Source organism: Mytilus trossulus, chromosome 6, assembly GCF_036588685.1.
Source record: "Mytilus trossulus isolate FHL-02 chromosome 6, PNRI_Mtr1.1.1.hap1, whole genome shotgun sequence".
Classification (NCBI taxonomy): domain Eukaryota; kingdom Metazoa; phylum Mollusca; class Bivalvia; order Mytilida; family Mytilidae; genus Mytilus; species Mytilus trossulus.
In genome coordinates, this window is record NC_086378.1 from 30,469,971 (window position 1) to 30,494,933 (window position 24,963).

General features: G+C 33.1%; 2 protein-coding genes across 2 annotated transcripts; both read right to left on the minus strand.

Annotated features, from left to right (window-relative positions):
• Positions 1 to 1,070: 1,070 nt before the first annotated feature.
• LOC134722479 (uncharacterized protein PF3D7_1120600-like) lies at positions 1,071 to 1,916 on the minus strand. The gene has a single exon (XM_063586100.1). The coding sequence runs from the start codon at positions 1,914 to 1,916 to the stop codon at positions 1,071 to 1,073; it is 846 nt and encodes a 281-aa protein (XP_063442170.1).
• A 330-nt stretch (positions 1,917 to 2,246) lies between these two features.
• On the minus strand, positions 2,247 to 24,963 carry LOC134721094 (basic helix-loop-helix domain-containing protein USF3-like). Its single transcript, XM_063583819.1, has 7 exons — positions 24,797 to 24,963; positions 19,301 to 19,391; positions 18,334 to 18,469; positions 17,388 to 17,481; positions 15,411 to 15,494; positions 11,853 to 13,072; positions 2,247 to 10,811 (listed from the first exon to the last, which is right to left on the minus strand). The coding sequence occupies exons 1-7, from the start codon at positions 24,810 to 24,812 to the stop codon at positions 6,288 to 6,290; spliced, it is 6,165 nt and encodes a 2,054-aa protein (XP_063439889.1). The 5' UTR covers positions 24,813 to 24,963; the 3' UTR covers positions 2,247 to 6,287.

Consider the following 24,963-nt stretch of genomic DNA (forward strand, 5'->3'; position numbering starts at 1 on the left):
GAGGGGAAGGAGGGTTGGTTGGGGTTGGAAAACACAACTGACAATTGATTACCAAATAGACCAATGTGTACAAGGATCTTTTATGCCAAAATATTTGTCAAATTAAAGCTTTTTGTCATTTCAGGATCTTTAATAGCTTGCTAATGGTTGAAGACCTATGTCGACCTTAGGGTGACACATTTTGGTTTTATACAGGTTTTGTAAATGGTCTGGTTTAAACATGTAGTGTTCAGGTTTTGTTCAAGGTTTCGTTAATATTTTGTCAAGTTATGTGCGGGTTTAGTACAGGGTTTGATTCAAACAGGTTTTGTACAGCTTTCTGCAGGGTTCCATTTAGACATGTTTGTTTTTGACCGGCTTTCTACATGGATCCATTTAGACAGGTTTTGTACTGTATTTGGTTAAAAACAGGTTATGGCTTTGTAAAGACAGGTTTTTTTTCAGGATTCAGTTTAGACAAGTTTTGTATAGGATTCAGTTAAGATAAGTTTGTGTACAGTATTCAGTTAACACAGGTTTTGTAAACGATTCAGTTTAGACAGGTTTTGTACAGGATTCAATTCAGACAGGTTTGTAAAGGATTCCCTTAAGACAGGTTTTGTACAGGATTCACTTAACACAGGTTTTGTACAGGATTCAGTTAACACAGGTTTTGTATAGTATACTATTAGACAGGTTTTGAATAGGATTCAGTTTACACAGGTTTTGTACAGGATTCAATTTAGACAGGTTTTGTATAGTATACTATTTTGTATAGTTCAGTTTACAGGTTTGTACATGATTCAGCTTACACATGTTTTGTACAGGGTTCGGATTAGACAGGTTTGTACAGGGTTCAGTTTAGACACGCTTTGTAAGGGTTCAGTTTAGACAGGTTTTGTACAGGATCCAGTTTAGACAGGTTTTGTACAGGATTCAGTTTAGGTTTTGTACAGGATTCACATTAGACAAGTTTTGTACAGGTTTCAGTTTAGATAATTCTGTACGGGATTCAGTTTAGACAGGTTTGTACAGGGTTCAGTTTAGACACGCTTTGTAAGGGTTCAGTTTAGACAGGTTTTGTACAGGATTCAGTTTAGGTTTTGTACAGGGTTCACTTTAGTCATGTTTTGTACAGTGTTCACTTTAGTCATGTTTTGTACAGGGTTCACTATAGTCATGTTTTGTACAGGGTTTACGTTAGTCATGTTTTGTACAGGGTTCACTTTATTCATGTTTTGTACAGTGTTCACTTTAGTCATGTTTTGTACAGGGTTCACTTTAGTCATGTTTTGTACCGGGTTTACGTTAGTCATGTTTTCTTCAGGGTTCACTTTAGTCATGTTTTGTACAGTGTTCACTTTAGTCATGTTTTGTACAGGGTTCACTATAGTCATGTTTTGTACAGGGTTTACGTTAGTCATGTTTTGTACAGGGTTCACTTTATTCATGTTTTGTACAGTGTTCACTTTAGTCATGTTTTGTACAGGGTTCACTTTAGTCATGTTTTGTACAGGGTTTACGTTAGTCATGTTTTGTACAGTGTTCACTTTAGTCATGTTTTGTACAGTGTTCACTTTAGTCATGTTTTGTACAGGGTTCACTTTAGTCATGTTTTGTACAGTGTTCACTTTAGTCATGTTTTGTACAGGGTTCACTTTAGTCATGTTTTGTACAGTGTTCACTTTAGTCATGTTTTGTACAGGGTTCACTTTAGTCATGTTTTGTACAGGGTTCACTTTATTCATGTTTTGTACAGGGTTCACTTTAGTCATGTTTTGTACAGGGTTCACTTTAGTCATGTTTTGTACAGGGTTCACGTTAGTCATGTTTTGTACAGGGTTCACTTTAGTCATGTTTTGTACAGGGTTCACTATAGTCATGTTTTGTACAGGGTTCACTTTAGTCATGTTTTGTACAGGGTTCACTTTAGTCATGTTTTGTAGTGTTCACTTTAGTCATGTTTTGTACAGGGTTCACTTTAGTCATGTTTTGTACAGGGTGAGATTCAGATAGTTACCATGACATGAGCACAAAATTTTTACAAAACTATCTTTCAATGGAAAACATCCAATTTCCCTAAAATGAATGTATCTCAGATGATACTGTTCAGATGCCTATAAAATAATTAAAAATTTCTGGATATTTCTTAATTCTCAATTCTTATCCCTTTTTACTTTTGTATAATTCTTGTTGATCAAACCACCACACTATTGCCATAGTATTGGTACATACTTCAATAGGCCAAGTAAATCAAGTCAAAAATATACTGTTGTTTCATGTAATATTCAGTTATATATAAAATATGACAAAATAATTTACATAAATATATCTACGAATTATATACATAATTTGAGCATTTTAACCTAATATTTAAGCACTGAACCTTACTTTTTACAAGATGAAAAAATCTACATCATGAAAATTCATTAAGTATCTTGCAAATTCTTTTGTACATATAGTCAGAAGTCTAAGTAAAAATAATTTTTTTACAAATAAAAACGATATAAAGTGCATCACTTGTGTATATAATGAATGCCTGATTACAATTCATACAACCTTTAAAATACATGGAGAATGACAACCAATAATCGTAAAACAAGCACCAACAAACAAAGTTACAAACATCAATGGTAAGCACAGCAAAGCTTGTTGCCATTAATACCACCTAAATAAAAGCTTTTAAATTTTAGATTCTCTTTGTTCTAGAAATAAGATATATAAAGAACTTAAAAATGATAAAAGCTAATGGCATTTACTATTTTTTGGTGATTAAATAATATTACAAATTATGACCTGCATTTAAAAAAGAAATTAACAAATTTTTAAAAATTCACTTTGTAATATTCAACTTATTCTCTATGGCACTAAGCAATATTTGCTTGATATCATATATTTTTTTCAATGAAATTATAATTTTTCTAAATGAGTCTACTGATGTGGATTTCAATGTAAGTTTGGCATAAATTGGAAGCTAGTTGAGAGACCTGGCATAAAACAAAACACACAATGTATAACAAATCATTACTACATGTACACACAAACACATTGAAATACAAAAATAAAAATAGTGATAATTAAAAACAGCATGAAAAAAAAGATGTCTACCGAATATATATATTATAAAGCTTAATTTTACATTATGTTTACACAGTTAACAACTTTCAGACTGGCAGTACAACTAAATGCTTCTTTGTAATCCTATTTGGAATGCTTTGATATAAGAATTTCTTCATTGTTAACTATGTTAACTGAAATATATTAAAATGAAGAACAAAAATACAGCATAACTAAATGGCATGACCCAATTCACCTAAAAATTATTACCAAGATGAATAAAATTAGCAATTTTATCACAAGGCATTCACCCAAAAACACAAAAACACAGGGTTTCTTGCCAGTCATCCAACATTTTGGTATGAAATTAAAACAACCTTCAACTTTGATTTCATATCATTATTTTATCCCTTTAAAAATGTTTTCCTCTTTAAACAAAAATTTTGAAACTTTCAAACATTAAAATAACATAACATAGAGAGATATGTCTTACTTACTTTGCAGAAAAATAAAAGTTGATGAATGAAATTTTGGTGAACTTGACAAACTTTCACTTCTATAAATATCACAATACACAGCAGAGCTAAGCATGAAAATGAAATCTTAGAGACTGTAACCATGGTAACAAAGATACCAATTGTCATATCAAATATGTTTGACTGGACAATTACCCATGCAAGATATCCTATTTAAACCCTGTCTTCTGTAGGCTGTTATACAAATAAAAAAATCTACAAATTGAACAATTGAATTAAGATCATCAAAATGAAACTTAATTTCAACAGTCAGACATAGCTTTCAAAATAGGGAACAGTTCCCCAAATAAGCAATCACTTAAATTTGAGACATTTTTTTTCAGTGATCAAGAAAACAAATTTCCCATGAATAATTTGCCCTTAAAATTGAACATGTTTCATCAAAATTGTAATAAAATGAAGAAATTTAACAAAATTGAAATACATTGAGGTAAATCATACACAAAATGAAACTTTTGTTTATGGCATGATTGCATATTCTATAAAAACATTGTTTTGTACATGGAATTTTATCAAACAGACTCCACTTTTATATCAAATTCTTTTACAGACTTCTTTAGTATCCCTTATTTGATGGATACTTACTCACAAGGTTAACTATTCCAAATCTAGCAGGCTGTGTAGACATGTTGATATAAAGTTGTTTCCCTTTTAATTATAACTAATCATACGTCAAAGGATCATCTCATAAAAAATGTCTCAAATAGAAATAAAAGTATTTACTATCCTTAAGTAGTGGTCACAGACCCTTTCAATATATTATGCAACGTGCTTAGACAAAGTTTTTGGTGGATAAAAAGCTTTTTGAAGAAATTTTTAAAAAAAGTCCTAAATGCAGCACAATTTTGTGTAATGCTTGTTTAACTACAAATAGATTTACCTTTAAAAGGTCCATTTTTGTATCAAACAAAATATCTTTTAAATACATATCTTAATATACAATAACATTATTGTTTTAACAACTCTGTTCAAAACTTTTAATAAGAATATCTGTCTTTAAGTACATAAAACTCAAATCCTAATGTCCATTTGACGAAAAATGTTTGACAAACTTCTATGAGGTGAGATTTCTTGGAAAGAAAGATAACTCTGGTTTGTATCTGTTTACTTTATAATCAAACAAATAAACATTTAAATGCAGCCATACTGATTCTTCTTTTTATATAGTCAAAATGAAAAATGTTCTACATCTTTTGCAGCTCTTATTTTTGTTTTTGGTAGAACATTTCCAAAATTAAGTTAATGCATCACAAATTCCTTCCAAGAATTGTCAACTTAAAATTCTATTTATAACTATTTGTTTAAAATTGTCCAGATTCCTTTACTAACATTTTAAAAATATGTTTCTGAACTGTTTTTAACTTTTTAATTTTTGCAGAAACATTAAAGCCTTAGGACTTGCTATTGTAACTATTTTTTCCATTCTGTATTCTATTCTTCAAGTATTATTTTGGTTGACCTTACTATTAATTTTACTAATCAGATCTAATTTGACTTCATTTAACTTATTCATCACATTTATCCATTAAACATTCTTTTTTTATCCCATTTGTTTAAAATTGTTCAGATTCCTATACTAACATTTTAAAAATATGTTTCTTAATAACTGTTTTTAACTTTTTAATTTTTGCAGAAACATTAAAGCCTTAGGACTTGCTATTGTAACTATTTTTTCCATTCCATATTCTATTCTTCCAGTATTATTTTTTACACATTATTTGTGTTGACCTTACTATTATTTACAAATCAAATCTGATTTGACTTCATTTAACTTATTCATCACATTTATATAGTAAGTACCCTTGTATAGTTATCTGACATAATATTACCCTCTACCCATAAAATTTCTGTTCTTATAATGGCAACTATTCAGTCTATTGAAAGCTATACATAATATGAACAAGTAGATGTCATTAAGTTTGTTTTGTTTCATAAAATCTAAATTCTAATGTCCTTTTTACTCTGGACTGTGAACCCCATTGTAGTAAAGACAAAAGGTTTCATTGATGACCTTCAGAAATCCAACAGAAAAAATACAAAATACATTATTATTTTCAATAAAAAATGAAATTCTCAACGTCTTTAAGAATAACTATGTTAAAATCCAATATAAACTTTGAAATATTTATTACCTCCCTTTAAATATGAAAAAAAGATTTACTAATTTGTCATAAAAAACATGTCCTTTGAGACCTGTATGTAAGTATGAAAACCATAATAATTTGAAAAATAAAATAATTAATAAAAAAATTGTGAGCTTCATATCAAAGTGCATCATTTTATATCATTTGAATAACATATAGCTATTAACTCCATTTGTTTCATAAAGGCATACAGCCATTTTTGATGAGCTCATGAAAATGAAAATCTATCAAATGGTATCATTAGATTCATAAGACAAGTCTGTCTGATATCAAAGGTTATAGGTTATATAATGTGTAAAATATTCGTAAAGTTAAAAGACACCACAAAAGAGATTATTAACAAAATGACCAAACTAAACCCCCCTTTTTTAGCAATTTTAGAAGCCAAATAATGAATCTTATCACACCTCCACCTTTGTAACAAAATAATTCTTTTGGGAAACAGTTAAAATTTCTAATAAAAAATTACAGCTTGGAAAAAAATGAAAATCTGTCTAACAATATTTGTTTTTCGTATGTGATTCACTAACAACAAGATAAAATGGATTTACATGATCAACAAAAACTAAAATCATGAAAATGGTGGCATTCCAAACGTGTGTGGGTGTCCATGACTACCGAAAGGTGTAGCTGACGAGTTCATGCCTTGTGTCATTTGTCGTGCGTCAAAGCCATGATGATTATGTCCTAAGATGCTGTTTATGCTCATTGCATTCGGTAACGATGGATGGTGAGATCTATTATGTGGATGGAAGAGTGAGCTCCCTTGATGATGCTGAAGAGAGTTTGAATCCATGATCTGATTTCCGTGTAATTTGATTGGAGAAATGTTTATAGGTGAATCGCTCTGACCTGAATCGGGAAAAATATTACTAAAACTAAAGTTAGGCATATGTGGAGTGACAGTGACGCCACCTGAATGTGGAGTCAAAGAAGGGGCATTAGACATGCTCGGATGCATACTTCCAAATCCTGACTGAAAATTCAATCCCAAACCATTTTGTCCTCGAGATGGTGGAAATATTGAATTGAATGGTCCTCCAAAATCTGAATTTTTGTTCATTGCAGATGCAGAATTTGATAATGGTCTAGAACTATGTCCTAAAAAGTTTCCAGAAAACATATGTGCATCATTTTGTACATTTCTTGATGGTGGTGACAACGCTTGAGGAGGAAGATGTCCTAAGAACGGTGTCATTCTATTTGGGTCAAATAACGGATAATGCATTTCGTTCATCTCATAAGCAGGCTGTTTTGTTCTCTTTTGAGAAGGTTTAGACTTTTTACTGTTACCACTACTAGCAGTTGGTGGTCTTTGAGATTTCGGCATTGTTTGTTGTGGATGAACAGCCTGTGGAGGCGTGTGACGATTTGTCACGGGTGGAGTTGGTCCAGAGCCTGGCGATGGACCACTCATTGCTCTTGCAGACTGATTTGTATTCTGCTTTGAATTTGTCGGCAATGCATTTGCGGATTTTCTTCCATCACTACTAGGCGGTGTGTGGCTTAATGGCTGGGTTCCACCAGAGCTATTATGCGATGAATAAGGCATTGAATTTGATTCATATCTATTGTAGCTTTGAGCAGAGGATGACGGATTATAGACTTGAGATTGTGCCGGTGGAAACGGATCATATGGATTCCTTGACACAATATTCTGACGACCATTATCAGCCATCAGAGGAGGATGGTGTAATGGTGGTGTATTCTGAGGATTTGCAGAGAAAAATGGCTGCATATTATTAGGAACCGGTCCCCTTTCCAATGGATTCATATTTCTATTCATATCTGAATGCTGTTTAGGTGGCACATTATGATTCTGGCTCAAATCTTGAATTTGTTTTTGAGTATTTCTAATTTGATCAGATTGAGATTTATTCACTATAGGAGGTGTGGTAGCTGTTATGTTCTGAAATACAGGTGTACGTTCACGGGGAAGTTCCCTCGGCTGTTCTCGCAATGAACAGCTTTCACGGTTGACATCACCTGCACCGTAAGGAAAAGGCACATTGTTCTGACCTTGCATGGGAGGTATCCGATCATGATTTGATCTCTGCTGCTGTTGTGATTGAACAGAGTTACGATTCATTTGTGAGTTCATATTTCTTGACAAATCCATGTCAAAACTTGGAAGATTCATACCATGATATGGTTTAGTGGACGATGATCCTGGAGAATGATGATGTCCAGCTTGATACACTGGGAATGGGCTACTCTGTGACGATGAGTGTGAGGTCTGTGTTTGGTGGGATGACGGAATATGTGATGAGGGGGCACTAGACTGAGTTACAGTCGATTTTACAGAAGATAGAGTGAAAGTGAATGAACTTGTCACAGCAGTTGCTGTCGAACACGTTGACATAATCGGTGACATGTTCAAACTGTCAATAAAAGATCCAGATGGAGCAGTGGTTGATAAATTGAGACCTATACTAGCAAAGTTAAACCCATCTGGACTTGCTTCACGATATGAAGAATGATTCGGGCCATATTTTATTGTGTTTGGTCTATCATTTACCTCACTACGATTGTTTCTTGTATTTGTTGAACTAAAAGATACAGGTATAGTTGATGACGATGTTGTTTTACTTTGCACAGTGCTGACTTTATCATTGTATTTACTTACAGACGACGATGAAATCAGATCATTTCTACTTGATTGAACGAAATTGTCAGCAGAGTAAATTGATTTAGTTTTTGAGCTATCACTTGATTTTTTATTCACTTCCATTGAATTCTGTGGAGCACCCGATGGTAATTTTTCCGTAGCACTATAATTACCAGATCGTTCAGATTGTTTACTCTGTGAAAACAGTAGAGACTCTTGTTTTTCTTTTGATGATACACTATTTAATCCAGTTTCAGGCGGTAATGAGGTTGAAGTCAATTTCTCACTTTCACTGATTAGCACTGATAAATCTTGTGACACGGAAGGAGTACTTGTTGTGCATGATGTCGTCGTCGTCACCATAGATAGTGGTGATATGGATGATACCGTTACAGGTGAAATCACAGAATTAGCTATAGTTGTAACAATAGTTTGGTTACGAGGCTTTGGTGAAACAATATGTGGCGACAAAGAGTTTGTAGAAAAACCTAATATGCTACTCATTGCATTGTCAATATCAGTAGAATCATTTCCTGTTGATATGTCTAACGGCATAATGTCTGGATGTGACAACAGTTCTGAGTTTGAGTTTTGAACAGAATTTGTCTGATTTTCTGTGGGAGGGGCAAAACCGTTTGTCACTTCTAAATTAGGATAATCCATTCTTTTGTCGGAAGTAAATGAAGTATCTACATCCTGATGCGAATTTTTAGGTAAATCTGTTTTTGCTGATTCCATCCTTTTCTCTGGAGAAACAGAATTTTCATCCTTTTGTTTGTCAACATCCAAATTAATCTGTAGATCATCACTTGCTGGAGATAACAATGAATCATCCATTTTAACCTCTTTTGGCTTTTTCTTGTCACTAGATTTTTTACTATTTTTCTCTCTCTTAGTTTCACCTCCTTTCATCATGTTTGTTGTAGCCGCTGTATTCCGTAAAGGAAGTAAACCAAAAAGAGGCTGGGAGAAATCTTCTATCATCTCTTCCTCCTCCTCCTCAAAATCATAAACAGACTTTTTACTTGTCTTTGCTACAGGCTCTTTTTCAGGCCCACTGGCCATCTTAGATTTGGTTGGTGTGTGTTTGCGTTTCTTTGACACTGGTTCGATATCATTGGTATCAGACTTAGTCTTTTTACTTTTTGTCTTTTTGCTTGGTGGTGGTGACGCTAATCCTTCCACCTGATCAAGCACAGAAGACAGATCATTTTCAGAGAAGATTATTGCTTCTGGTAAATCTTTTGTTTCAACAACAATATCCTCTTGTTGTTTTCCTTTACGGGCACTTGAAGCTTTTCTATTCTTAGGTTTAGTTTCAGGTTCCAATTCTTTTGATATTTCTGGCTCAGATTTTTTACTTTTCTTTGCCTTCTTAGATGTTTGTTCGATACCTGGCTGCTCTTCAATTTTCGACTTATTTTCACTGACTAAGAGAGAGTTTTTTGCTTCTTCGTTGATTATATTCATTACATTTTCATCTACAATTTTACATACAGCTTTTTCTTTTTCGGCTTTATTTTGATCGTCTACTTGTTTAATTTGATCCTCTATAAGTTTAGCTACCTCATCCTGTTGAATTTCCGTCAAATTTTTAGCCATTTCGACTCCTTTCTGGGGAGAGCGCTTTGTTTCATCTTCCGGCTCTGCAACACTTGTGTCAATTTGAAGGGGATTATCTTCATTAGCAGGATTATAAAAGTTCACAGGAGAGATTTCAGATGAAAAGATAGACTGAGCAGCCTTTGCTAAAATATCAGTGGTACTTTCTGGTTCTGCTTTCTTAGGCTTAACTTTTGACTTGTTAACAGATGTCTTTTTCACTTCAGCAGTTTGAGTTTCAACATTTAAATCTTCTACATTAGGTCCATTCGCAGAAGGTTTTGGACAAAGTACTCTTTTCTTTGATTTCTTTGCCCCACTAGGGGGTGTTGCTTGTTGTGGAGCAGGAGGTTGAGGGACGGCAGCAGGAGCTGGCTGTTGGGTCTGAACGGTTCCAAGAACCTGCATTGTTGTAGGATCAACCAATATACTTGTTGGTTGACCGTTACAGGACATATTAATGATAATAGGAGCGTTACCAGATAATGTCTGAGGATGGTTTGGTTGTGATACCACTGTTGTATTGGCAGGCTTTGGTAGCTGCATTGGTGTACTTATTTGAGATGAACATGTAGAAGCAGGAATCATTATATTGTTCTGAGGTTGTGGCAACATGCCATTCTGTGTGTGTATCATTTGTTCTACAGATGAATTCACTTTGTTCATGACCGAATCCTGAAAAGATGAGTCAACTGTTTTATTGTGATTTGGTATAGCTGAATGTGACATAGTTGATGTAGTGATGGAAGACTGATTAGCCATGGAGATTTGTGGCCTCGGAGATGACTGACTGCTAACAGAGTTTGTTGTCATTAGTAGTCCTAATGATTGTTGTTGTTGTTGTTGCAGGTCTTGTCCACTTTGAGGTTGGTTCTGTTGAATTATCTGAAATTAATAAATAAAATATATGAATCTGTAATACAGCATTAATTAATACTTACATTCAGTCATATTATATCACAATCTCTATGAAAGGTTATAAGAAAAAGTGCATTCCAAATTTGAATCTTTTTTCAGAGATAAGAATCATACAAATATGTCATCAATAGATGGGTTTCAATATGTTATAATTTGATTAAGAGTTACTTCTCTTGGGCTATTTTGGAGGGATATTAAATTATTGATTTTCTAATTTGACCATTGTTGACCAATGAAACTGAAACATACAGAACCAACAAGTATGATGAGATATCCTTATTAGAGTGCAGTGATAAATAAAGCAAGGTTTCAAAAAGAAATAAAACTTGTATAAAATCATCATGGCCACAAAAGAGAAGTAACTCTTGTTCAAATTGTGACAATCAAAGTGAAATTATAACATCATGCAATGTTTTTAACACAACTCTTTGAAAGTGATAATAAATGTATTTTAACTTTTCTTTGTTCATTACCATAACTCATTTTATGTTAGGTTAATTTGTTTTCTTGTCACCTTTTTATTATGAGTATGACATATTTACGTTGCAATTTTTCCTAAATACTCGATAATCGGTTATCACAAAAAATAGTGTCTGCTACAAATGTACTTTCTGGAATTTTAAGGCCCGTTTAGGGTAGTGTACATGTAAAGCAATTATCAATTCAAGGAAGCCTTGAGATTTTGCTAGAGTGAATAAGATTAACATTTTAAATACCATCAAAGTGTGCAAATATGTTTGATCGATTGCTTGATATAACTACTTTTTCAAAATTTGTATTTTTACTTGTGTCGCAATCGTCAGAGTAGTCTGTAGATTATTCTAACTCTTTGTGAAAGCTCATACTGCTCAAGCTATTCCCATAATGTTAACATCATTACATGGACAATGTTGGATGGTTTACACTTGTTGGTGTAGAAACCAACCTGATTTGGTGAAATTATTAACTGGGGTTATTTCTACTGTCGGACATGACAGCTCCCTTTAAAATGCTGCCATAAATACCTACCTGCATTGGTGCAGATGTAATTGGCTGAGGTACAGGTGGTCTCCATTGATTGGTCTGAAGTAGTTGATTCTGGCCGGTACTTAACATTTGTGGATTTGTGACAACAGGTACAATCTGACCGTTTGGTAAAATAAGAGCTTGTGGTAACTGGTTCTGACCAGCCATGTTATTAACATTGATTAAGTTTCCAGCCTGGCTGACCGGTAGAATTAGGCCTTGCTGGTTCATTGTAGCACCCATTTGTCCTTGTAATAATTGTTGTTGGTTCATCGGAAACTGTTGTTGGATGAGACCACCAGCCATATTCATTTGATTTTGTGAAGTTAAACCAGCCAGCTGGTTTTGTAATGCTATGTTCATTTGTTGTTGCTGGTTAAAAGCTTGATCCATTGCTGGTTCCGTCTTTGTCACTTTGTTCTGCATCATTGGATCCATTGGTACATTTGCAATGCACGGAATACCTTGTTCATTAATAAACACTATCTGTTGTTGTTGTTGTTGTATCAGAGGATTATTAAATCCTTGCTGATTTTGAAACATATTTCCAGTGAAGTTTTGTTGTCCATTCACAAATGGCATTAATCCCGTAGAATTATTCTGCATCATCTGACCAGTGGCCATTATTGGATTGCTAGTGTTTACAGACTGTGTTGTAACCGTGGTAACGGAACTACTTTGTGGTGCATTACTCAATGACACAGACTGACAAGTCACAACCGCTGTCGATCCACTAACGAGATTCTGTGACGCCACAGACGCTAATGTCTGTAGTGCAGACTCAGATGAATGTTGCGTCACCAAATCCTCTATTGTTCCAGTCTGAGAATTACTATTTGGAGTGATGCCTGATTCCTGCATTGCTCCTTGTAACAGATCCCCACCAGACTGGTCTTTGTCACCAGCCTGACCAGGTAATGTCATTTGACCGGGTAAAAATGTCTGAGGGAACCCTGCTTGATTAGGCATCATCATTTGATTGTTCATCATCTGCATCTGATTCATTAACATATTCTGATTATTCATTTGCATAATATTAGGGGCAGTTAACTCTTCTTGTTGTTTTTTCATGTTTTCTAACTGTTGACTTATTGTGTTACGTTTCCTATTTTTGTTTGATTTTTGTTTTGGATCTAAGTCCTGATTGTTGATGTTAATTGCTGACAAAACAGGACTGACGTTCTTCTGAGCCCATATACCAGGAGTCATGTCAGTGGATAGACCTGAAATAACAATCATACATTTGTATTTATTTTAACTGATTAAAAGCAAATTCACATAATGTTCAAAAACATCTTTGCTATCCAAGAGATTTTAGGACTTCTTAACTTTTGGCTTGCCATTATGGTTAAAAAAAAAAGATTTTTCATTTCTTTCTTTTTACTTTGATTTCCAAACTTTTTGGGGGGTTCTATTTGGCTTCTCACATTTTTATTCTAAAGCTTATCTGACAAAAAAACATGTTTCCTATTCATTGAAATATGACGGATTGATTGCTGGAATTTTATGCCACTTTGAGAAAAGTGTGATGAAACAATTTCAATTCATTAAACATTTTGATAAAGACAGCAAACTGAGGTTAAGTAAGTTTCTATCTGACAGATCTAAAGATCACATTGACAATATTTGTTGGAAGCCCGACTTATGAAGAAATAAAGCAATTCTGGTGGTTGTGCATACCCCCACTTCTAATTCAAAGTATCATAAGCAGGAAGTGTTTGTCTGACTAGGCATATGCTAAGCATACCCCCACTTGTTATCTAAAGTATTGGAATAAATAGGAAGTGGGTGCCTGACAGATCAGAAAAGAGCTCACATGTTGCAACCTATCACTGCCATGCTGCTGACATAATATGAATTTATTTTGTAAAGTTGTGCAAGAGAAAAGTGTGAGGGCAATATTTGTTGAAAGGATGGACAAACAGATGGAAAGACAAGTTATATGCAATATAGCCCACACTTAGAGCTTGATTGCTATCAAAATTAAGTGTAAAGATTCCACTTTGTTGAATCGTGGAAAAGCATAATTCACTTGAGGTGAAGTTTTAAATGTTAGGCCACGATTTTTTAATTTGTTGGTTTATGGATTTTTCCCATAAAAAAGTCGGGTCGGTCGGTCGGGAAAAAAAAGAAAAAAAAACTCTTTCAAGACAGAAAAATATGCAAAATAGATATATGTTTCACCTTTCTAACAATATGTTCGTTAAGCTATTTTTGTCAACATTTCTTTAAATTTTAGTTCGATGAAATATTATTGCTCAGCTGTCATAAACTTTGCCTGACATTGTCTAGAATAATTTCCCGTAAAAAAAAGGGGGGTGCACGGACAGAGGCAAAATTAAATCGTAATTTCACATACAAGCAAAACAGATTTGCGTAGCTCTTTTACCGAAATTTTAGTGAATAATGATCTTCAAGCACGAAAACTGAAAATGAATTAAGTGTAAAATGTCGTACGAAAATAAGTTTCAACACAGGTGTCAATAACGTAATAGACTCCTCCACTGGAAAAACGAGAATATCGGGTTTATCTGTTGTCATGCATCATTTTTTTTTTTACCAAACGGACGACATTTTTTTTTATTATCTATGAAACAAGAAAATTCCAAATGATTTGTTAATATTCATAACTTTAACTGATGTCTTCAACCTGTCGGCTTTGGACAAGTCTATTTCTATGAAATGATGCATCTTACGGAATGATGACAAATACGGGAAATGAACTTATTGTGTTATATTGGTTTTAAAGACAGGTTTCGTTCCGTAAAATTATTTGCGCAAACGACATTTCAAGGTCAGTTATAATTGATTTGTCTATTTTAAGAAACGTAAACTGGAAGTTTTATTTTTTCACAACAGAAAATGTTATCCATTTTGTTAATGATATTTCATTTCATACAAAAAGAATATTTTAATTATTTTCCAGGGATTATGCATTTGTTAGAGTCAGCGGGAATAAAAAAGCATGAAAATTAAATTTAATTTTTATTCTGGAAATCGTCAAAATCGGGTCGGCGGATCTGTAAACCAACAAATTAAAAAATCCTGGCCTTATAAATATTTGTTAATATAAGAATATTATCTTGTTATCTTGTTTCTTTTGCTGCTACTTTTTATCAAACTGTTTGATTTGAAATAAAACCTAGAATGTGAGGTTTTACATATATCCTTATTGTTATCACTATAAAGATTTAGGCAGAGAAAAAAAAAAATTAAGTTTAAAATTAGACTGGATCATTTTAGTTTTTTTTTATACAAAAAAGGTTTGGATTGCAAATTGTCAAATTTGTTTTTGCTGTAGATCCATTTTTCTGTAATGGTGGTTTATTTTGTCAATAAGTAAAACATTTAAAACAAACATACCCTAAGGTGACCTTTAGTTGGTAACTTCAACACCATTTGGTCTCGTAGTAAAAAGTTGTCTCATTGGCAACCCTTCCACATCTCATTATTCATATATGGATGGCCCATAAAATAGCAATGCCCCTTCCACATTTGTTGCCAAAGAATATTAAATATTTTTTTATCTTGACACAACATTTTTTTAACTGACTACTTTACCTGCATTTCTAATGATATCAACATATCTATCTCTTTCTAACTTTGTCTTTTCTATATCTGTTTTCAACCTTTGAATTTCCAATCCTATAAATATAATATAAACATACAGGAAGGTAGATAAATACTGTTAAATTCAGCTACAAATTACACATCTCGGAATTGTCTCTTGATTTATATGCATCATGTTACAGTTGTAAACATATATTTTTTTAATTTGTAATTTTACAGTACTGTTTCAGGTTAGAGTGAAGGTTGGCACCTGTTCAATATTTAAAATTACTGCAGTAATATATTTGTATGCACCTGTCATGTTGTTCAGTGGTTGTTTTTTTATGGTGTTGTTCACCAGGTTCATAAGTGTTTCTTGTATCACAGTTTAGACCTTTGGTTTTCCTGTTTGAATTGTTTTACACTAGTTATTTTGAGTTCTGCTATAGTTTGCTTATTGGTGTGTGCCAAGACGCCTCGTTGAAGGCCATACTTTGACCTGTAATTGTGTGACTTGCATGGAGAGTTGTCTTATTGGCACTCATACCACATCTTCTTATTTATATTTTATGCATACTCTGGATAACAACATGATAGTAAGATATGAAAATATAAAAAGGGCAAATAATATTTAATATACAACATTTCTCATTATGATAATACCCATGATTTTATTATACACCAAGTTAACAAGAATAGATATATATATCTACAGACTACAGTTACCGGTAGCGTTTTTTTGGTTTGTGAGAGAGCTGTCCACTCATTCCATTTTCATAATTAATGTTCTATTTCTTATACTGTAGTTAATTTTTGTGTCATTTTGGTATCTTGTTGAGAGTTGTCTCATTGGCAATTATACACATTTTCTTTTTTTATATATACTGAAACAAACCAGGGAAATTGCTGGCACTTAGTTCAAAATAAAACTGTTGTCGGGCCAATTTTTTTTTTTTAGCTCTACCCCTTTTTTCAAAGACTAATATTTTTTGTTTTCTGTATACTTGAACATACATATATAAATACTATAGAGGTCACTGATATATTATAAAGAGACACAGTGTATAATATATCAGTGACCGCCGTGGATAGTAAACTATTTGAATTAATAGTAAATAGCAAATACACTTTATTTACAGTATGTAAGATCATAGTATACAGAAAAAGGTGACAAAAAATAATTGTCCTGTCGGACCTGTCCCCAAGTACTTAGTAAATTATGTGTAATCATTTAAAACAGTCCTAACAGAAGTCTTTTACATTACTAACAAATCAGTTCAATGACTGAAACAATATCCGAACGTCTTTATTTTTGTTTTCTGCCAAAATAACACAAACTGAATAATCATAAGCTAGGATGGTAAATGCCACAATGCATGGTACAAAATGTACCTATAGAACACAGAGGTATGATGATTTATTTATTGTGAAAGGAACAGAAGCGACACACAAAATAAGGTCTTCTCGTTGAAAAGTATAGATTAGCATGCTTTGAAAAATGCATAAAAAAATAAAGTCTAACTTTTGACAGCTTTATATTTTTCAATTTTCCTTGCAGGTAATCAATTAAATGTAAATATTAGTCAAAACTGCCCATTCTAACACCAAAGTATGTAGAACTAAGGTAAATATAAGTTAAATCCCCCTGAAGAAAGCTGTTTCATCATAACAATATTGATTTCAATACTTCATTTTTTTTAAATAGCCCTTCAAAAATGTACAATGATAAACAGATGTGTTCAATCAATGTGTAAAGTATGCATATATATGGATGTAATCTATTGTCCAATCAATTACTACTCTACTAAATAAGTATTGCTCAAGGGAGGATCCAGACATTTTCAAAAGAGGGATTTCCCAACCCAGGATTAAGGGAGGGGTGTTCAAACCATATGTACCCATTAAAATGCATTGATCTTCAAAAAAGGGGGGTCCAACCACATAACCCCTCACTCCTCTGGATCCACTACATTGTAATATAATTCTTACTTTGAACATCTTCTGTCATATCTGGAGTTGTCTGTGCCTGTGCCTTTAGTTGTGTTATATACTCCCATGCTGTTTCTACTATCTCTAAAGTACTCTGTAATAAAAGAACAACAATCTTAGGTACTAACTACTATTATTAAGATTAATAATGTGGATGTCATGTATTGTTTCGTGACTTACAAAAAATAAGACTTACAATGTATCATTGTTTCTAGGCTTTATTTTATTTCATCAAAAGTAATTGGTTGAGTATAAGGTTTATTGTATTCCTTTACACAACTCTATCACACAGACCATTATTTGTGAACAGTGTGAACAATCATATTTATAATCATTGACAAAACCTGAATTTACTGTCAGACATATATATATAGAGATTGGAATGGTACAAATGTCGAGATGTGATGGCATATCAGGGCCTTTTATAGCTGACTATGTGGTATGGGCTTTGCTCATTGTTTAAGGCCGAGCGGTGACCTACAGTTGTTAATGTCCGTGTCATTTTGGTCTCTTTAATTAACCTAGTTTACTTGTGTTGTTTGTTTGCTGTTATCATTGACATGAACCTCCACATATTCATTTTTTTATATTGTCCTATGTCCTATCTTTGCTCATTGTTGAAGGCCCTACGGTGACCTATAGTTGTTAATTTCTGTGTCATTTGGTCTATTGTTACCCTGTCAATATTGTAAATGGGAGCCTATTTATTTTGCCCAAATATCTTCAACGTTTCTCTTTTTAAGGCTTTCTCTCTATCATAAAATTGAGAATGGAAATGGGGAATGTGTCAATGATACCCAACCAAAGAGCAGAAAACAGCTGACGGCCACCGATGGGTCTTCAATACAGTGAGAAAATCCTGCCCAGAGGCATGCTTCAGCTGGCACCTAAATAAAACATGACCTTTTCTATTAATGTTACAATTAGCCTTATTTGTTACTCTTACCCTGCCCATGCGTTCTTTATCAGGACTGTTTTCTATAGGTGGTAACAGTTCACCTATCTTATTGATCCAGTAACGGATCTTGTCCTTCCTCTTCTTCTCTATTGAATTGTGAGTCATTCTCTTTCTGGCTTTATCACTGAAAAATTTCAATTTGAAATGTAAATAGATTGATTTATGTTTAATGCCACTAGTTTCAATACTTGTGCCCTTTTGTGGGGTCAGATTTTATTGCTAGGGGAGTTGAGGAATAATGGATAGCATTGTAACTACAAGTATCTACAAATGCTAACAGATCCATTCTATACTTATATGCTATAACTGTAAGTATTAAATATTCATGTACTAGTAATTGTCAAATATGATGTTCCCATCTGTTTGAGTTGGGTAGACTACAACTAACAAGGTCAACCAAGTCATCTACATGTACATTGGCAGGGTTCTCGCTAAGGATTTTTGAAGGCGAGTCCAGGGACTCGTCATTTTTGGCCATGATGAGTACAACAGCAAGAAGAAAATGTTTTATTGCAATATAATGTAATATTTTTGTCTCCATTTCATAACAGAGCAATGAAATGACATTTAATTCAGATCACTTTTAAATTTGTACCATTAAATGATGATATTTGTGTTAAACTAGTCTATGTTCAGATTATTCAAAATATTTCAATTTTGATGCATCTGTGGACTCACCAGTTTTGAAAATGATGAGTCCAGGACTCATGGACTCACCTTAGTGAGAACCCTGCATTGGGAAGGCTGGTAGACACCAAACAATGAACTTACAGAAGCTTTACAAAACAAAACCACAAATTTTTAACATTTTCTGCTACATGTACCAGAAATTTCTGGGATTTTGAATTACATGTATACTTCAATCTATGGTCAACAATATACATAATTAATGAAGAAATTCATCAGCTTTACAATTTGTACATGTATATTCCAGCTCTAGATTTATTTGACTTACATAGTATCGTCCTCTGCTTGTACAATATATAATTGTGCTGACTCGTCTATATCTCCATTCATGTTCATAAGTTTTGCTACATTATCTGTCCCTGTAGTATGAAAAGTTCAAAGATAATGAATTCTCTGTATAATATATGTTTTCAAATCTTACTTTCGTGTTTATTTGACCTATTGATACAATTTGTAATGTATTTTTATTATATTATGTTTACCTATTTTGTGTTTATACATTTGCATATCTTGTCTCACTTTTTTAATCTACATGTATACCACCTACATGTATATACATGTACATTTTGTAAGTATGATGATAAATTTTCACTTCTGTTCTTGTACAAAAATCAAAGCACTGTAAGCGCTGTAGGCAGTTAACCAAAAACCAAGGCATAATTATAACCAGATGCTCCACAGGGCGCAGCTTTATACGACCGCAGAGGTTGAACCCTTAATGGTTGGGCCAAGTATGGACACAACATTCAAGCTGGATTCAGCTCTGAATTTGGATTGTGATTAAATAGCTGACACAGTATAGGTTTCTGACACAGAATGATGATGGTCTAATGAACTTTAAAAAATTGTTTTGCCTTTGAGCAATTAACTTTAGTGTTGAATATTAATCCTCTCAAAAAAATGTTTGAAGAAATTTTCTTTTTATTTATGAAATCTGAAATGAGAAAAATTGAACCCCCCTCCCCCCAATTTTTTGGTTCACATTCCCCTTTCCCTTATTCCAAAACTGTTCTCAATTCAAATTTCTAATGGAGTTTGCAACAATAACTTCTCATTTAAATACATCATAAAATATTAAAATGAAAAAAAAAAGTGCTTGTTATCACTGAGTGGTAAAGATTGTTTTAATTTAACAGTTGGTAGTAAAAGTGAATATACATGGTATGTTGTAGAAAACAATGATTTAAGTTGATGCAACTACTTTTCTGGAGGATGAGAGATAACTCTAATTGAAAATTGTTGCTATTGCGCAATATTGTGCAATTGAAAATATTTGCTAATGCACAATACTGTGCAATTGAAGATTTCTTGCTATTGCACAATACTGTGTAATTGAAGATTTCTTGCTATTGCTGAATACTGTGCAATTGAAAATTTCTTAATATAATAATTTTGGATCCTGATTATGACAAACTTGAAAACTGGGCCAATAATCAAAAATCTAAGTTTATGTTCCTAAACTGTTGTAACCAAAACTCCCAAAATCAATCCAAACCTTTCTTTTGTGGTCATAAACCTTGCGTGAAAATTTCATACATTTCTATTCCCATACACTAAAGTTATAGTGGGTGGAGTGACCCTAGGGACTTCATTTAATTAGTTATTTAGTCTCATACATAAATGTATATGGTCGTGGGGTTGGGATCTCATCCGTTTCAAAATTATCAAACAGGAGGAGGTAAAGTGGCCCAATGGACTCCGCCTATAGATCATAAGATTTGCTTACATGCAGGTATCATAAATATATTGTGCCTGTCCAAAGTCAGGAGCCTGTAATTCAGTGGTTGTCGTTTGTTTATGTGTTACATATTTGTTTTTAGTTATTTATTCTATATAAATAAGGCTATCAGTTTTCTCGTTTTACATTGTTTTACATTATCTTATCAGGGCCTTTTAATAGCTGACTATGTGGTATGGGCTTTGCTCATTGTTGAAGGCTGTACGATGACCTATAGTTGTTAATGTCTGTCTCATTTTGGTCTCTTGTGGACAGTTGTCTCATTGGCAATCATACCACATCTTTTTTGTTGTATAAGAAACTTCCAGCTTTTTTAACTGACCCATCAACATTGAGAAGAAAAAAAATCCCCTTGAAATTGCAGTAATATGTTTAACTTTAAAAGCATCTAACATTGATTACCAACATACACCACTGTAAAGAAAATTTATACTGTTACCATTGTTATATAAACTGTTCCCTGCTGTCACATTGTATTGGATTTTGATATTAAAATTTGTGTACAAAATATGTTCTGCTTTTTCTTTCTTTTACATATAACTTTTGGTTTTCAATTCTAGTGTTTATATTTATTTACCATGCATAGATGTATTTTGTCACCTGTCTGGATTTTTTTTAGATGATAGCCGAACCCGAGATTATCCTTATCCGCTTCCGGAAACCGATCCGATATTGTTTCTCGCGGCAGCCAATTTTTTGTTCAATGTTGTTTGACAGATATATAGTGAGATACGATTTTACTCGGATTTACCCATTGTTTGTCGGAGATTTTCTGTATAAAGCTAGCGGTTGATCAAATTGAACATCGTTTTCATGAATAGTAATGATGAAATTAAGTTGGAGATCGTTTATTAGGAAAATTTGGTAAAAATGTTAGGAAAGTTATTTTTTTAATTTTCATTCAAGGTCCATCGGGCATGTCAGGCGTAGCTAGTAACCGAGTAGGAAGTCCGAGTGCAAAAGTGGAAGGTCGCAGACCTCGGACCACCGCTAACTTTAACCCCTGCGTCCAAATTGAAAATATACAAAAATTTTGTCTTCTAATTCAAATTGCTGCCAACAGGGTGATCAGTTGAACTTATTTTAATAAACTACTGACGTAGTTGACTACGTATTGATGACAAACAATATTCCTACGACTTTTGCAATTTGGGAAATCTAAACTACTTGTCTTGAGAGATTTTTGGCGATTCAATATTTCATACATTTGTTCTTTGACATCTTAGCCAAAGGCTCAAGGGATAATAAAATACATTAGGATTCCTAATGTGCTCTACTTCCTATGTGCAACTTCAAAACTTTTGGGAAAATCGACAATCATTTAAGTTTTTTCTGGTCATATTTTTTGTAATCCAGAATGAAAAGTATGAAAAAACTGTCCAATAAGATATAAATAACATAATGTCCAGCTAGATAATAACAATGGCACATATTTCAGCATTTATTGGGTAGGACACAAATCCAGGGTGCTCGCATAAGGCAGCTTAACTGCCTAAAAAATGTACTATGAACAACCAATTTATTTATTGGTAAAAAATATTTCTGTACTCCAAATGCATATGTACTTCTTAAAACATAATTGTTTTTATTTAACCTGCGTACATTATTTAATTTGACAGCATTTCGTCCAAATTTATAGTTTTCTTTCTGATTTTATTTTACATGTCACCTGTTTTATTTTATATTTACATTGTAACAGATAATTTTTATTTATTCATTCAGTGTGTGTGTACTTATTTTTTTTGTTTATACGTCTTTTGATTGAGTAAAGCTATTACAATTGACATTTTATAGTGTGTCTTTCTATGTTGTGATGTTACACTATTACTTCAGGTTAGGGTGTAGGTTAAAATGTTTAAAACTGCTGCGTTTGTTTGCACCTGTCCTTTGTCAGGAACCTTTTGTGGCACCGTTGTCTTTTTTATATTGTTTACATCTAAACCCCTTGTTTTTTCTAATTTTGTAATTACACTGTGTCATAGATCAAATTTATTCGTTCAACGTATGTTCACTTGGTTTTTTTTTTAATATCTCTTTGATTGAGTTTAGCCATTTCAATTGATATTTAATAGTGAGTCTTTCTATGTTGTGATGTTTCATGTTGGGTGAAGGTTGGCAACTAATAAAACGTTTAAACCCGCATTTTTTTTGGCATCTGTACTAAGTGTGTAGCATGATGTTAAGTGGTTGTTGCTTGTTGATGTGGTTCATATATATATTTAGATTGATTTTCCTGTCTGAATGATTTTACATTTTTGGGGCCCTTTATACATTTTTTTGTAGCTTTCTGTTCAGTGTAAGCAAAGGCTCCCGTGTTGAAGACCATTTTGACCATACATGTACAATGTACTTTTACAATTCAGAACATGTGTGATCACCTGTTGCATATATATTGTTACATTTCTCTGTACTTGTCATTTATTGTTTACAAATTGTATTAATTATAAATATAAACACATTGGGGAAAGATTAGTGGTACTGATTACAGCTGGGCAGATGAAAAGAATGCATGACAGGACCACTATTCTAAAGTAGCATAGGAAAACAACGTGATACCAATATACGACCAAAAAATTAATGTGGTCATATAAAAACAATTTATATATATCATACCATATCTCCTTATTTTTATGTAGTTTTTCATTTTATTAACATTATGACTTAAAGCCATTTAGGGCCATGCCAGCATTACTTGAAAAGAAATTTGCCAATTCAGGTAGTTTAATACTGATTTATGGGTCAGTATATATTATCAAGAAGCAGCTAAACAAATCTGCCATTTAACAAATTTGAGAACAGTTAATATGTACTCCTCGCAAACATCAATTTCTAGTGCTTACATTTGCTTAGACAGCTTTGAATTTAAATCTTTTACATTTTAGTACCTTATCCTCAAACTTTTGGATACTGTTGATTCTTAACCTGAAATCACCCTTGTTTTATGGCGTTGTTAGTGTTTCTATTTGGGTTTTTGTCCTGTCATCATTACTTTTTTTTGTTATTTGGTTCTCAACTTAAAAATATGAGTATTCCTTTTAAAATCATTGCAATAGAAATGCATTCAATAAACTTGAAGTTGTGTGCAGCAGTGTTGACCAGCCATTCTTTTGTACTTTTTGAGCTTAAACCGTCAATGTTTTCGACTGCCCTAAAAAGAAGGGTGGTTGGCCCTTAGTGCCATTTACTGTCACCCTTCTGCCCTTATAATGCCTTTGCACAAAAGACATTTGGCAAAACAGCAGAATGGAAATCAGAAAGTTGCCTTCTTCAATAAAGATTCTTCTGCTTGGAACATATTTAAAAAAAAAATGTTATTCCCTGACCCTCACAATGTTTTAGGTTTCTAGCATACTTATAAGTTAAATGTCCTGTTTGGGATGTACACTTTATCACTATTTTTGCCAATACTGGACTTTACAAAGGTTCCGGTAAAATTTTGACGTCACAATAGAAAATATCTGACACCACAAAAGAAAAGTGATGTTCAGGCAGCCTGATTCTCAAGTTAGATTTTACAAATAGCGATAAGGTGTTTACATATTGTAAGAGTAGTTGGAAAATGGTAAAATACACAAATTATTTAATATTTTAACAGTTAACTAATTGTGGTGTATGTCATCACTAATTGATAGTATCTATGAGTCGATTTAATCATGTGTATTACTGGACAATGTGTGAACTAGAGGCATTATCTATATAAAAGTCAACATGATTCAAATTCCATAATAAAAGAAACATTACAAGTTCAATTTATTATGTGTGTCTATGATTATGAATCAAGTGCACTCACTGACACTAGCCATTTGAACTTCATGCATAATTTTAATGAATGTGCAAAACACATAATTTCAATTGTTGGATGACAACACTTACAAAACGGTTATTGTGTATCCTAATAAATTGGGTTGTTTCTCACAACAGGGCCAAACAGATGACAGTGACAGCAACCAGTTTTTGTTTACCAGGTCAAGTCACCTTTGTTGACGTACAAATTTATGATATAAAGCCCTATTTTTGACATCTTACCATTGTTATCGCTCATTTCAAAAGGTAAGGAATAGGACTAAGCATTGTTACTACTACTTTTGACAATGGTTTTGACAAAATCAACCCATTTTTGAACAGCTACAATATTTGGGAAGCCATTTCATTTTGGAAGCCGCCATTTTCAGTCATGACGTCATTCATATGCA